Here is a 13,518-nt window from a genome sequence, read left to right as displayed (position 1 = left end):
CGACTTTTGCTCCTCCGGAGAAGAGAATGGGGGAGGGTGAAAAGCTGCAAATTCAGTAGATGGGCACCTATATGCTGAGTCAACTACCTTAGGCACAAAAGCCGGGTTAGGACAAAAGGGAACCTTAGTGAGCCCTGGAGCAAACTGCAAACATGACGGTCTAACAGACAAAGCATGTAACTCACACACTTAGCTGTTACTAAGGATATGAGCAGCACCGTCTTGAAGAGAGAAAATTAAGCCCAACTCCTCTAATGGCTCGAAAGGGTGTTGAGAAAGGGCTTCTAGGATGATGGATAAATCCCATAAAGGAACCATCTGTCTAAATATTGGCCATTTATGGCGCGCCCATTTCATAAAACGACTTAAAGGGTGGTGGCCTGCCGATTTCTCACCAAAACCTACATGACTAGCTGAAACAGCTGCTAAATACACCTTAATGGTGGAGAAAGCCTCCCCCTTATCTAGAAGGTCTTAAAGAAAGCATAAAATATCCCTCACTGAGCACTGAAAAGTGACAATATGACCCTGCTCACACCATTCTTCAAAGACTCGCCATTTATTGCTGTAAAGTGAGCGAGTGGAACAGTGTTAATTTTGACAGGCATTTTTGATTTAATCTTAGTCTTTATCTTGAGACGAAAATACTTAAAGAACAGGTCATATGGGTTTTTGAAAAATATCGCTTTTGCAGTTTATAACAGAGCTATCGTTAAATGAAAACAATCTGCAAAGTTGTTAATCAAAAAAGTGCCTGATAAATAAAGATATTGTCTCTCAGAAGAGAGAGTTGATTCTGAATCACCTTAACGAGTCGTCATATTTTTAAATCTTTGCCTGTTACCGGTATACATCACTGGGTAAACCAGTAAATCCCCACCTGCCCATGAAATATGAACAGAGTCTGATCTGCCCACAATCACTACCGCTAGTTAGTGTGTTTACATGATGTTGAGATGACGCTTTGTTGAAGGATAACACAGAAATACAATTCAAACCTTTTGTTGTGTGCATGTCATTTTACCATGGACTGTTTCTCTAATTTGGGCTTTTATCTTCGTTGGCTTCTAATCTTAATTTGGACAAACAAGCTCTCTGAACCACAATCTGTAAGTACGACTGATACGTTATGTGTACATTTTTAGTTGAGTTTTCAAAATATCAAGTTTTTGTGCTAATATGTGATGTATACCTAGTGCGTAGCCGCACTGGGTAGTACGTTAACGTTAGCTCAAATGATATATAGGGAATTTTAATAATTAATCAGGAATATGATTAATATATATATATCTCGCGCGTAACAGTTACATTAAAATTATTGAAGATGAAAAATAGGTCAATTGTATATATCAATAACTCATTACAAGGCACTGTAATTTACTCATTAATATGTCAATATTCCATTCTTCATATCAATTAACGTGATATCTTTTACTGGGAATTAATGCAAATCAAACAGTGGTTTGTCCAGCAAACGGCCATAAGATTAACTTATCAACTTCAATAAAGTTATCACTTCTTATAATTCCAGGAAAAATAGTTTCTGGCCATGAAACCATTCTCCCGTCCTTATAAAATTTAGGTTACTGGAAAGTAACAAATAAGCTTTGTAGCTAAGATCAAACATTTCATTGACTTCGTAATGTGAGTATTTTAGACAGAAGCAATCATGAATATATTGGCTTTTAATAATTGAACTAATAATACATCAAACTACGATTCACACAGAGTAAATATGCGTATAACAATACAAACAGTAAAAACAAATACAATACAAAACGAATAACAAAATGAGAGGGAGAGAGAGAGAGAGAGAGAAAAAGGGTGAGCGAGAGAAGGTGAGAGAGAGAGGCAGACTCATGCAGAATGATCGCGCAGTATGGCAAAATCACATACAGTAACCTTTTTGAAAGACAACAAGGAATCAGATCACCTTGAAAAGGGAATAGACAACCTTAAGCAGCGTTTAAATCTCTATAGGAAATAATACTTGCATGTGGGTATCTTTGTGCCTGCTAAGAGCTGGGCGTGTTCTCTAGTGTCTTCCGGGGCGAGCAGACTCTTATGGAGCGACTGGGTCTCACGCCTCTGTTTGTAAGAAAAAGCGAAAAACCAATGAAACGTCCACGATCTGAAACAAAAAGGGAAAAAGTTCCTTTGTCTCTGTTTGGGAAGATGAACCCATCTGAAGCGGGAAAAAGTTCCTTTGTCTCGAGTGAGTGAGTTATGGTGTTGTCAGAATTCAGCAATTATATTCCAGCAAGATGGTAATTCCAGAATAATACATTTTACTGTAATTTCCTATGTATGAGTGGTTCGGTCAAAGCAAGACGGTTAAACAGATACCAAAAATGACAGGTAAAGGTAGGAGAAACATAAAGTTACATTCTTATGCAGAATTACACACATTTAAAGTTTGATTAACACAATAAAATTGTAGATACTCCAATTTGATATGGAAGACATCTAATCACAAAAAGGAAATACCGTCAATACATTTAGAATATATTTACTTTCCTTTTTCCTTACAAGAATTCCTAGCTGGGCTTTTTCTGTTTCTCTCAGTTGGGGTAATAAAGTTTTACGATCTGGTCAGGAATTTAAACCCAGCCATGCTGGCACCAGGCCGGCCATTCAGCTTGCAGAGAGTTTGATTTACCTGCATGAGTTCAGGGGCTAAAAGCTTTGGGTTTTAGCCAAGGAATGTGCATTGTTTTAGATTCAACGAGCCATGATTCATTAATTCAGAACCAATGAATGAATGAACTGCTCATACGCTACATAATCAAAGTAAAATTGTTGTTTATTTTGCTGCACCGGCAGTTATAGGGTTAATGCGGGAGAGACGAGTGAGTTAGTTAGTTAGGCTTGTGCTCCTGTGATACAACTGTTCTGCGTTCTGATTAAAAGTTAAGACAGAGCGTCTTTTGTCATTCTTCAAACATTACAGTAGACATATTTTGGTTTATAAACTTTGTTTCATCAGTTGGTCACATTATCACTCGACTTTAGCTGTGGGCACGATTCGCTTGCATAAGTGTTTTTGTATTATAAGAATGGATTGGAGCACTATATTATTGTTTTTTGTAAAGTGCTGGCTAACTGGCCCAATGACTCCTCTCTGTGCCAATCACAACAGGCTTGGCCAGCTGACCAATCAGAGCAGAGTAGGCTTATGGAAGGGAGGGGTTCTCTCGAAACTTGCTTGGAACGAATCGTTTCGAAATCATTGGCAAATGACTCTAATATTAAATATATATTCTGAGAAAGTTACAATGTTTTCTGACCTTAGATGCATTTAAACCTGTTGTAAGGGACTCCAATACAATATTAGGACACTTTAAAATACCATTTTAATGACCTGCTCTTTAATAGTCTTAATAGTCATTTGAGTCTTTCATAGTTTTATTCAACGAAAAGTCATTGCATTTATGTCAACTTTTAGTAATTACATTTAGTCATTACTAAATTTTTAAGCCCCGTTCAGACTATAAATTATTTTTGTCGGTTACGACGGTCACGGTGTCAGATTATGCAATTTTGTATCATAAAATCGTGTCGTGAACAAGAAACATGTCAGACTATGTGACATTACCAACCATTCAAATCATGCTCTCATTAACAACATGTGTGCTGTCATCAATAGCAGGAGACAAGACAGAAGGTGCTATGATCGTAAACAAACAATGGCTAGCAAACAGCGTGTTTTGCCCTGTCTTGTCATCAGAAAAGCCCAAAAAAGAAAGAAAACATGACAGACTTTAGCAGGGGTCAACCTAACTGATTTAGGTGGGGCGGAGCCTGGTTACAGGTCGACCTGTCTGTCAAAGACAGATGTTTTGTCAGAGGAGCTTCTGCAGTTGGTCACGCCCAAAGCGATTCCCATAGTGAAACACCCAGCGAAGTCAGAAAAAGAACATTTTCAAAATTGAATCAAGCCTGTATCGTTTTACACTTTTTTGAACTGCTTTCAACATTAAATAAAAATTGATGTTAAATAAGTGAATTCAAACAGTGCTGTAGACAGTACTTCATTTGATTGGTCATGTCTCAAATATTGAGAAAAAAATACTTAATCTAATTTGACTGTTAAGAACAAATTGCATTTCCTAAAATCAGATTGATTAAATTATAAAACACCTTCCTGAAGTTTTAAAACTGATTTCAGAAATTTTCCAACTCTTGTTTTAAGAAATTATTAAATATACATATTAATCTTATGCAGTTATTATACTTGTTTTATTTTTACATAATACAAGTACTTTTATATTGTACTGTAGAACTTTGAGTGTGAGAAGGTGCTTACAAAAACTGCATTATTATTGTTATTATAATTATCACATATGGAATTGATTTGGATTGCTATTCAGACTACAAAACAACATAAATGTGAGTTGAATACAACACCAAAAAAAAAAAAAACCTTTTTCCTGCCTGTCTGAACAGTCTTGCAAGCTTGAGTTCTCTTTTATGAATACATATCTTTTTGTTCTGTCCTCAGGCATCCTCGCTGTAACCCTTTCAAAGCTCTGAAGGTGGTGCTCATATCGGAAGATCGTGTGGATTTGTGGACCTCTTTGCTTTCCATGGGTGGTGCAGCAAAAGTTCATCACCATAAAGAAAAGGAAGACCTTTCTGGTGGGTAATAGTACACTTATATAGTTAATAACATATAGAGCTAGTGCAAATAACTGGTCACAAAGTGATTAGAACAACCATGTGGAATAATGTGATGTCAATTTTTGACAGACATTCCAAACGTGAAGTTTGACCTGGCAGTGACATCATCTGCATGTCCATCTGAGGAACTGAAACGTGTGGCCCCAGACATGCCTGTTGTCTCTCTGGAGTGGCTGATTCAGAGCCTGGTCTGTGGAAAGTGCCTCAGCTATGACAGCAACTCTGAATTCTGTCACAACCCGTCCTCATAAACTATCATTCCTCTGGTGTCTTTTCACATCTTTTAAACGTCCTCTGTGTTTTAGTGCATGAATTTTACTGTATATAGTTTTTATGAAAAAAAAAAAAAATTAAAAAAATAAGTGATTTTCACTTGTCTGTTTAATTTCATAAAGCATATGGTATTTACAAATTTTAAGTGTTCACAGTGATTTACTTCTCTAAAATGTCTTGGTTTAATACAGATGAGAGTGCAGAAAAAGCAGGACACAAATTGTGACAATGACAAAAGTCCTGTCTTACAATAATTTAAATATACAAATCAACACACTTATTGTATTAGGCATGCTTTAATAAGCTGAAATGCACCATTGTGTGAAGTTTGCCTTAGATCTTCAGGTGCTCCATTATAGCCCAAAACTGTAGGATAACAAACAACATGAGTTACATTTTTACATGAATCAGCTTAATACACCGCATTACTGATGCCTACCTTCCCAGCGTGCCTCCTGCCTGTGTGTAGTATTTGTTGTAGTCGAGTCGTAACAGCAGCTGTGCCAGGTCAGAGTTTATCTGGTGGTTACGCACACTGGAAAGAATCTTGAAGAGCAGGAATGATTGACGACTAAAACCCTGAGAAGTAATACACACACATGAAAAAAAAATCATCCTTTTGTAAATCATGAGATAAAAAGGTTGAAACTGAAATAAAAAGCTGACCTTTTTGTTTGACACATTATAATTATGTATTATGACATGAGTCTTGATTTTAAAATTATTCCAAATCCAAGATTGTATTTATTGAAACCCATTTCATATCAAAATACTTTGTAAATCATATATATGACAAAAACTATATTTTGACTTTTTGTGTCATAATTATGATTTAATGTCATAATTTTGACTTAACTTAGTATCTACTTAGTATCTGCCATGATTGACAGTCTTATCTCAGTTTCAACTTACTTGTCATAATTTAGACTTTTTAACTTAGTATCCCCTAATTTCAAAAGTCATAACTGGCTGCTCATAATTTTGGCATTTTATAGCATAATTATGACTGTCAATTGACTTCACTTAGTAGCACAGTTTTTACTTTCATAATGAGTTCATAATTCAAAATTTTATGATTATGACTCTCAATTTTGTCATAATCATAACTTTTTATGAATAACTTGATTTACCAAAACATGATTTTTCCCCCCCATGAGGCAGGAATGGGCTTCCATAAATACAATCTTGCATTTGGAATAATTCTGAAATCAGTTCATACAAGCAAATCTACCTTCACAAGAATATCCAGCTGCGCTGCTCCTCTTTCATCCAGAGGCCCGAGATTCTGACTGACCAGGGAACAAAAGTTGTGACAGAGCTCCAGAATCTCATTCAAACAGTGAAACACCTGAGAAAGAAGCAAAATTCAACCGAAAGCAGCACATAGCCTGAGTTACTGAAATAAAGAGAGGTTTGTTACGGACACTCACAGGCTTGAGCAGAATGAAAGACTGTGCAAGGAGATTGCTGAGGAAATGGTCATGGGCCAGTCGAATGCTCTCAAAGTCTCGTGTGGCATTGATCTGGTGTAAGAGCTGCGAAAACTGGGACTCCAGAACATCCACCTGAACAGCAATGAAGGAAACACCTATTCAGTGTGTGTAGTATGCAAATTGAAAGGTAGCCAAATAGATGATTACAATAGATTGTAACCTGAAGGTAATACTGAAGGTTGTCCACTAGGAAGGCCATGTGGTTGCGGAGTCTCCATTTAACGGCATCTGTCTGGTTTGATTTGAGATGTTTGCGCTGCATCTGCAAGGCCCAGCAGTGCTGCAGCTCAGACTGGACTCGACGCACACTCAGCAGATAACGGAACACGACGTTATACCTACATCAAGAAAGGGTAAACTTCATATAAGCCACTGTGGTGTTCATACTGTTTATTAAATTGCTAATATAAAACAATGACCTACTTCTCCAACACAGCGGGAGTGAAAAGAATATGCAGGGGCCACTGAACCTTGTAAGCCAATCCCAGCGCTGCCCAGCCAGTGGGCGGAGCCTCACGAGGAGAAGTCTCCTGTGGTGGAGTGGTGCCCTCTCGATTCCCAGAAGCCTCTGCAAGGATAATTATCCAATTCTGTGAAGTATTTAATATGTGGAAAGGGTTGGTGAAGGATAAAAATGCTACTCAGCATGCAACACCTTTGCTGTCTTTCCCTTGGTAGTCTATGGTGAGATGCAGGAGGGGCAAAAGATTGTCATCGTCTAGCAGCACTTTATGAGCTGCTTGCTGAAATGCCACATTGACATCTGAAACAAATAAAGCAAATTCAGAGAAAATATGGAGAGGAAATTAGAATTTGAAAAGGGTGACCTCATGATTTATAAGAAAAGTCTGTTAATACCATGTTCAGTAACAGCAGATGGTGGGGTTTTCAGCATATGTTGAGCAAGATCAATGAAGACCTGGTACAGTTCACCTCGCCCCAACAAGTAGAAGTCCTTTATGATCTAAAACAACAAAACATTTGTTGTGAAAGCAAAAGTGCACCACCAGCAAAAGCACGTCATCAACAAACTGCTCTTTATTTACCTTCAGCTGCCCCAAAAGATCAGATTCTTCAACCATCAAAGTCCATAAGTGCTGCAGGGGAAAAAAAAAACACAATTGCATCTAGACATGTGGTTGTGCTGTTAGTTTGGGTGAATCTTATAAAAACATGCACATAATTTAGCTTGAGAAAAATATATTCATTTCCAAAGAAATCCTTATCTTTTTTTGAGACTTTATTAATTACCATGGACTTTCCAATAATGAAATCAGAATTCTAATTATTCCTGACATTTCCACATTTTCCATGATGGTGGAAGCCCAGCCTCTGATCTGATCATCCTTTAGATTCTCATTACCAATATAATACAACACAATATTTCAAAACAATTTCAATTTTAAACTATTTTTGGGAGCACTTTTCAATAAGGTTCCATTTGTTTAAATTAAACATTTATTAATATATGTTAATTTAATAAATTATTAAGTGTGGAAAAATACTATGGAAGTCAATGGCTACCATGAACTGTTTGGTTACCAACATTCTTCAAAATATCTTCTTTTGTGTTCAACAGAGGAAAGAAACTCATACAGGTTTGGAAGTGGAGGGTTAGGGTTAGGTTTTTGGGTGAATTGTTCAATTAATATGAGCTAACGACTTAACGGTGAACAGTTGTATTTTTTTTTTTTTTACAAACTAATGTTAATATCAATAAATACTGTAAATAAATAAATATTAATGGGACCTTATTGTAAAGTGTATTTTTTCCTTTTTTTCACATTACAGTAATATGAATAGGGAACACAATGGGGGATCTTATTCATGAAAATAATGTCACAATGTCAAAAATCCTAACTGATTAAAAATAAACTTATGACCCAGAGATGTTTGAGACATGTTTCGGGGGATTCACCTTTGAATACCAATTTAGTTACAGGACAAACCTCAGCAACTGTGCTCCGAATGCCATCCACGAGATTCTCAAAGTCCACCAGACTAAAGAGAGGCTGCTGTTTGAGTCTGTGGAGCTCCGCTGCAAACATGTCCTCCTGGTGCTTCAGTATAGACCCTGAGCAACCACATGAGGGCAGCGTTAGGAAACCAAACCATCACAACACACCTGAACAGCGCTCTTCCACTCACCTGCTCGGGATGGGCTCTGGTTGTGATTTTCAAACATTTGCACTGACTCCCCAACAAAGAGGATTTTTTCAGCTACTCGAACAGGTATGTATGAGGGAAGCATCTCCACACGCAAGGAGAACTGCTGCAGGGATGGAGCGAGCATGTTCTCTTCCTCAATCAGTCTCTACAGAAGAACAGTAATGAACAGAAGACAATTTAAACCTAGAAAATGAATCAATCATGATATTTCACAGCCAGTAACTGCAGTAAACTGACAAATTTGGTTATTTTGATATGGAACTACAACATTCTGCTGCCAGATAGCATCTTTCTCCACTGATGGCCATTCAAAGGCAGTTGTGTATTTATTTATTTACTTTTTTTTATGTATGTATTTATTTTATGTATTTATCTTGCATTCAGAAATAGTATGTTGATGAATTTATGGAGTTTATAATTATATTTATGGAGTTGTTAATTATAGTTGTTTTTTTGTTATTGTATGTTTTTACTGTTATTATTTTTAACATTATTAAAGAAAACTAAATATAAATATAAAGTAAAATATATAAAATGACATTGCTGACATAAAAACTGATCATTATAGTAGAAGTTTTGCTAGGGACCAATGTATTTTTGGAGGCATTCTGAAAGCGTAAATTGGTTTTATTTCATATATTTTTAGGCCTTGAAAACATCAGCATTTGTTAATGAACTTTAAACAAATCAGCAATATTTTGCATCCAGAAAAAGTTTGTTGATGAATTCATGAAGCTAGATTATGATTGTATAATTTACAGTTTTTAAATGAAATAAAATAATATAATACATTTATTTATTTAAAAAAAAAGCACTGCCAAGATAAAATTCATATTTGTGTTTAAGTGTCATTCACAGGGAAAGTTGTTAATCTGTTTATTCTAAACACACACGCGTCTGTCACTTTAAATTCTCAGCTCATTATAGCAGGATGGATTCTGTGTCTTTATCGTTACAGCTGTGGTGTGGATAGCTGTGCTATTCTTTAATATTGAGAATGATCTTTACAACTATAAAGATCTTTATCGTTATCGCTCTTAGTGTGAACTGGCCTTAAGAAATCCCTCCAAACACATGACCCAGCCTGCCCTGAAACACAGAACCTCAGATATTTAGTCGCTCACCAAATCCTGCAGCTCACGGAGCTGTTTTCCACTCAGCCCTCCGATACCCAGGTCCTCCTCCTCTTCCTCCTGTGCAGCTGTGGCTCCGCCCACGCTGGGGCCCTGCTTGGCAAAGAACTCCTCGCTCTGATCCAGCAGCAACCCGTGCAGCATCCACGCGGCCAGCTGCTTATACATCACGCCATGGCACACTGCAAGAATCCTGCAAATCAGACACTACCATTAGAGCAGTAAAAATAGACTTCTCTGTCTTACGTTGGACCACCACGTGCATTAGGGGTTTTTAGTTGGGTTTTTGAGAGCTCACTTCTCTAAGGCCATCCTGACAGGAGGCAGGCCTCCACAGCTGTGCTTGTACACAGTCTCTAGGATCTGGCAGCCATGAATCTGGTGAAACAAGAAAGTTTCAGAAAGGTTATTATTTTCAACCATGCACTCTTCTAATCATTTACTGCAAACCAGTGGCGCCAGTCAAGCTACCAACCTTCTGAGACTTGATGGTCTCCACAACAACCATCACTGAGGGGAAGAGAAGCTGGAACTAAACGACGAATTACAATGAATTACAAGTTAGTCATATACAGCGGGGTTGGAAACTTGGAGACTTACACTGCCATTTAAAAGTTTGGGATCAGTAAGATTTTTAATGTTCAAATAAGTTTCTTAGCTCAAAAAGGCTATATAATATTGCAATTTAAAGTAACAGTTTTCTATTTTAATATTCTTTAAAATATAATTTATTTCTGTGATCAAAGCTGAATTTTAAGCATCATTACTAAAGTCTTCAGTGTCACATGATCCTTCAGAAATCATTCTAGATTGCTGATTTATAATCAATGTTGGAAACAGTTGTGCTGCTTAATATTTTTTGGGACCTGTGATGCTTTTTTTCAGGAATCTTTTAAAAATAAAAAGTTAAAAAAGAACAGTGTTTATTCAAAATAGAAATTTTGTGTTAAAATACACACTGCTATTCAAAAGTTTAGGGTCAGTATATTTTTTCTTTTAAAAAAATTAATATTTTTATTCAGCAAGTATGTGTTAAATGGATTAAAAGTGAAAGTAAAGACTTCTAACATAGTTAGAAAAGATTTCTATTTTGAATAAATGCTGTTCTCTTTTACTTTTTATTCATCAAAAATTGAAGAGAAAATGTATCACAGGTTCCAAAAGAATATGAAGCAGCACAAGTTTCAACACTGATAATAAATCTAGGGATGCACCGATCATGATTTTTCATGGCCGATTCTGATACCGATTTTTTACAAGCAAACTGGCCAATTCCGATACCGATTTCCGATTTTCTTTTCTTTAATTATTTTAATTATATTTATGCATAAACAATATGTTTATTTGGTATTTAATAGACCAAACTGGCTTTTGGCTATTGAAAACAATAACCGTAACCATCTGAAATGAACGGCAGTAACTGCACAGTAAATAGCCTACATTCAATACAAACATAGATGGTACAGACATCAGCATTCAGCTTTTGTTTTTGAAATGGGTTGAAACTACATAGAACTGGCCTTAAATGAAAATATTAACTGTAACCATGTGAAATTAAAGGCAACAACGGCATAGTTCTACAATCCAAACAACACAATCAACACACATTCAATAAGATGTTTCTTAATCAGCATTCAGTATTTGTTTTAGTTTTTAAATTTGGTTTTAAATTAAATTCTGCACTTCCAGTGCTGAACGGCTGCCCGTGTCCTGCGCACAGATTTCGAAATACTTCCACACAAATGACATGATAGCGAATGATTACAATGTAGTCTGTGCACGCGGGCACACTTCCGGAAAAATCGGCCGAAAAAAGACCAAAAACCGGCCGATTGCCGATCGCATATTTTAAGCAAAAACCAGCCGGTTCCGATTTATGGCCGGTCAACCGGTGCATCCCTAAATAAATCAGCACTGATTTATAATTCAGAATGACACTGAAGACTGGAGTAATAGCTGATGAAAATGCACTGCATCACAGAAATAAACTATATTTTAAATTATATTAATATAAGAAACCAATATTAGAAACTGCAGTGTCACAATATTACTTACAATATTTTTTTCTGTATTTTGATCAAATAAATAAAGCCTTGATGAGCATAAGAGACTCCATTAAAAAGCATTAAAAATCTGACTGATCCCAAACATTTGAACGGCAGTGTAATTTGATATAATTGAAATGAATATTTTTTAAATAATATACAACCATATACACACTAATGTTCAAAAGTTTGAGGTTGGTAAGATTTTTTTAATGCTTTTAAAAGAAGTCTTGTGTTTACCAATGTTGCACTTATTTGATAAAATATACAGTAAAAAGGTAATATTGTGAAATATTAATATAAAAAAAAAAAAAAAAAAAAAAAAAAAAAAAAAAAACATTTTTAAAAAGTTTTTTTTTTTTCTTGTGATGGCAAAGGTGAATTTTCAGCAGTCATCACTCTAGTCTTCAGTGAAGTCAGAGAAATCATTCTAAATTAGAAATTATTCTAAAATGCTGATTTGGCACTCAAGAAACATTTCTTATAATTATCAATGTTGAAAACAGTTGTGCTCCTTCACAGCATTTTGGAAACCATGGTATTTTTTAAAAAGAAATCTTATGTAACATTATAAATGTCTTTACTGTGACTTTTGGTCAATTGAATGCATTCTTGCTGAATAAAAGCATTAATTTCTTTAAAAATATTTACTGGTCCCAAACTTTTGAACAGTAGTGTAAATAGATCAATTAGATAATTCAGTATAATTCAGTGGAATGGATGTAAAGGTGAAACTTCTAAACAGTTTGATTACCTGTTCCAGCATGTAGTTTACATGAGAAATGGAGAGGTGTGGATCACCAAGAAACTGTAGGGAACATGTAAAGTGTTAAAATGTTTAATATTATCTTAAAACTTGGCCATAATAGCTCCATAAGGACTTCAAATGTAAAACCTCTTTTTCGAGGTCCAGTAAAGCCTGTCGATAGGGCTGCAGCATAGAGTGGAGCCCGGTGCAGAAGGCCCGCAGGTAAATGCCATGAAGCCCAGTCTGACTCGGCTGGCTGGAGTAATGCTCCTGTGAGACATGAAGAAGAAATCACACTTCAGCCTTGATCTGATCACGTCCTTCACACACAGTGCATGCAGAATACCCTCAGATCACCTGCTGGTGCACATGACCCGTGTGCTGCTCGATGAACTCCGTGAAGCGCACATAGTCAGTGCCCATTTTACAGAGCCGGTTGAGGACACTGCTCTCACTGGGGTGGAGGAACGGAAGGTCCTGGGACACCTGTGATCAGCAACACTTGATTCCCATTACACTGACATATCACCAACATTTTTTAAAGTAATTCAGAATACCATGATATTACCATGTTTTTGGGCATGCGTCATGGTAATACCTTTTATGTATTGTTGTTATATCATGGTAACGTTATTCTCTGAATGGATTTTTTTTTTTTAATAAATAAATAGTGTATATATAAATGTATTAATAAAATAAGAAAACTGCAAGTCCGCTAAACATTATTGTGATACTACTGTACAGCCATAATGCAGTTTATCCAGTGTATAATACAGGTATACACACAAACGTTATTAGAGGCATCATCACTGACGGAGTAACGTTGAGTTACATACAATACCTGCAATCCATTCCGTTTATTCCAGGTAAATATTGTCCCAGGATATCCACTTAGAGCCAGCAGCAGCTCGTGGATCATTTTATCAGTGCTGTTAGTCAGATAGCGTATCCAAATGAAACACACGATAATAAAAACA

The 13,518-nt window shown here is 36.2% G+C and overlaps 2 protein-coding genes across 10 annotated transcripts in view; one reads left to right on the top strand and one right to left on the bottom strand.

Annotated features, from left to right (window-relative positions):
• Nucleotides 1–5,052, top strand: part of LOC109052117 (TP53-binding protein 1-like) — a 25,175-nt gene extending 20,123 nt beyond the window's left edge. For all 8 annotated transcript variants that reach the window (XM_042728230.1, XM_042728236.1, XM_042728232.1 and 5 more), the window contains 2 exons: nucleotides 4,502–4,638; nucleotides 4,750–5,052. In XM_042728230.1, the coding sequence (XP_042584164.1) occupies nucleotides 4,502–4,638; nucleotides 4,750–4,931 (319 nt within the window). In that variant the 3' untranslated portion in view covers nucleotides 4,932–5,052. The remainder of the gene's footprint in view (nucleotides 1–4,501; nucleotides 4,639–4,749) is intronic.
• On the bottom strand, nucleotides 4,749–13,518 carry LOC109080496 (gamma-tubulin complex component 4-like). Of its 2 annotated transcripts, XM_042728239.1 has the most exons (19): nucleotides 13,383–13,518; nucleotides 12,899–13,027; nucleotides 12,689–12,811; nucleotides 12,548–12,601; nucleotides 10,224–10,280; nucleotides 10,047–10,126; nucleotides 9,740–9,941; nucleotides 8,595–8,760; nucleotides 8,396–8,520; nucleotides 7,493–7,543; nucleotides 7,305–7,410; nucleotides 7,102–7,209; nucleotides 6,870–7,014; nucleotides 6,607–6,784; nucleotides 6,384–6,518; nucleotides 6,185–6,301; nucleotides 5,393–5,532; nucleotides 5,269–5,319; nucleotides 4,749–4,998 (listed from the first exon to the last, which is right to left on the bottom strand). In XM_042728239.1, exons 1-18 carry the CDS (start codon nucleotides 13,458–13,460, stop codon nucleotides 5,307–5,309), a joined length of 2,007 nt encoding a protein of 668 aa, XP_042584173.1. In that variant the 5' UTR covers nucleotides 13,461–13,518; the 3' UTR covers nucleotides 4,749–4,998; nucleotides 5,269–5,306. The 2 variants fall into 2 exon arrangements, with proteins under 2 accessions (XP_042584173.1, XP_042584172.1); XM_042728238.1 differs by lacking the exon at nucleotides 4,749–4,998 and having other exon boundaries at nucleotides 5,044–5,319.

The sequence above is a fragment of the Cyprinus carpio genome, chromosome B7 (assembly GCF_018340385.1).
Source record: "Cyprinus carpio isolate SPL01 chromosome B7, ASM1834038v1, whole genome shotgun sequence".
Classification (NCBI taxonomy): domain Eukaryota; kingdom Metazoa; phylum Chordata; class Actinopteri; order Cypriniformes; family Cyprinidae; genus Cyprinus; species Cyprinus carpio.
Note: the sequence above shows the minus strand (reverse complement) of the source record. Positions and strands in the feature narration are given on the sequence as shown.

What these genes read in the sequence shown, in the direction of transcription:
- LOC109080496 (XM_042728239.1), bottom strand. Translation starts at nt 13,460, where the DNA reads ATGATCCACGAGCTGCTGCTGGCTCTAAGTGGATATCCTGGGACAATA. An exon ending in TACTGGACCTCGAAAAAGAG is followed by an intron (nt 12,602 to 12,688) that starts GTTTTACATTTG and finishes TGTTCCCTACAG; the next exon opens with TTTCTTGGTGATCCACACCT. An exon ending in TCCGTGAGCTGCAGGATTTG is followed by an intron (nt 8,761 to 9,739) that starts GTGAGCGACTAA and finishes GTTCTTCTGTAG; the next exon opens with AGACTGATTGAGGAAGAGAA.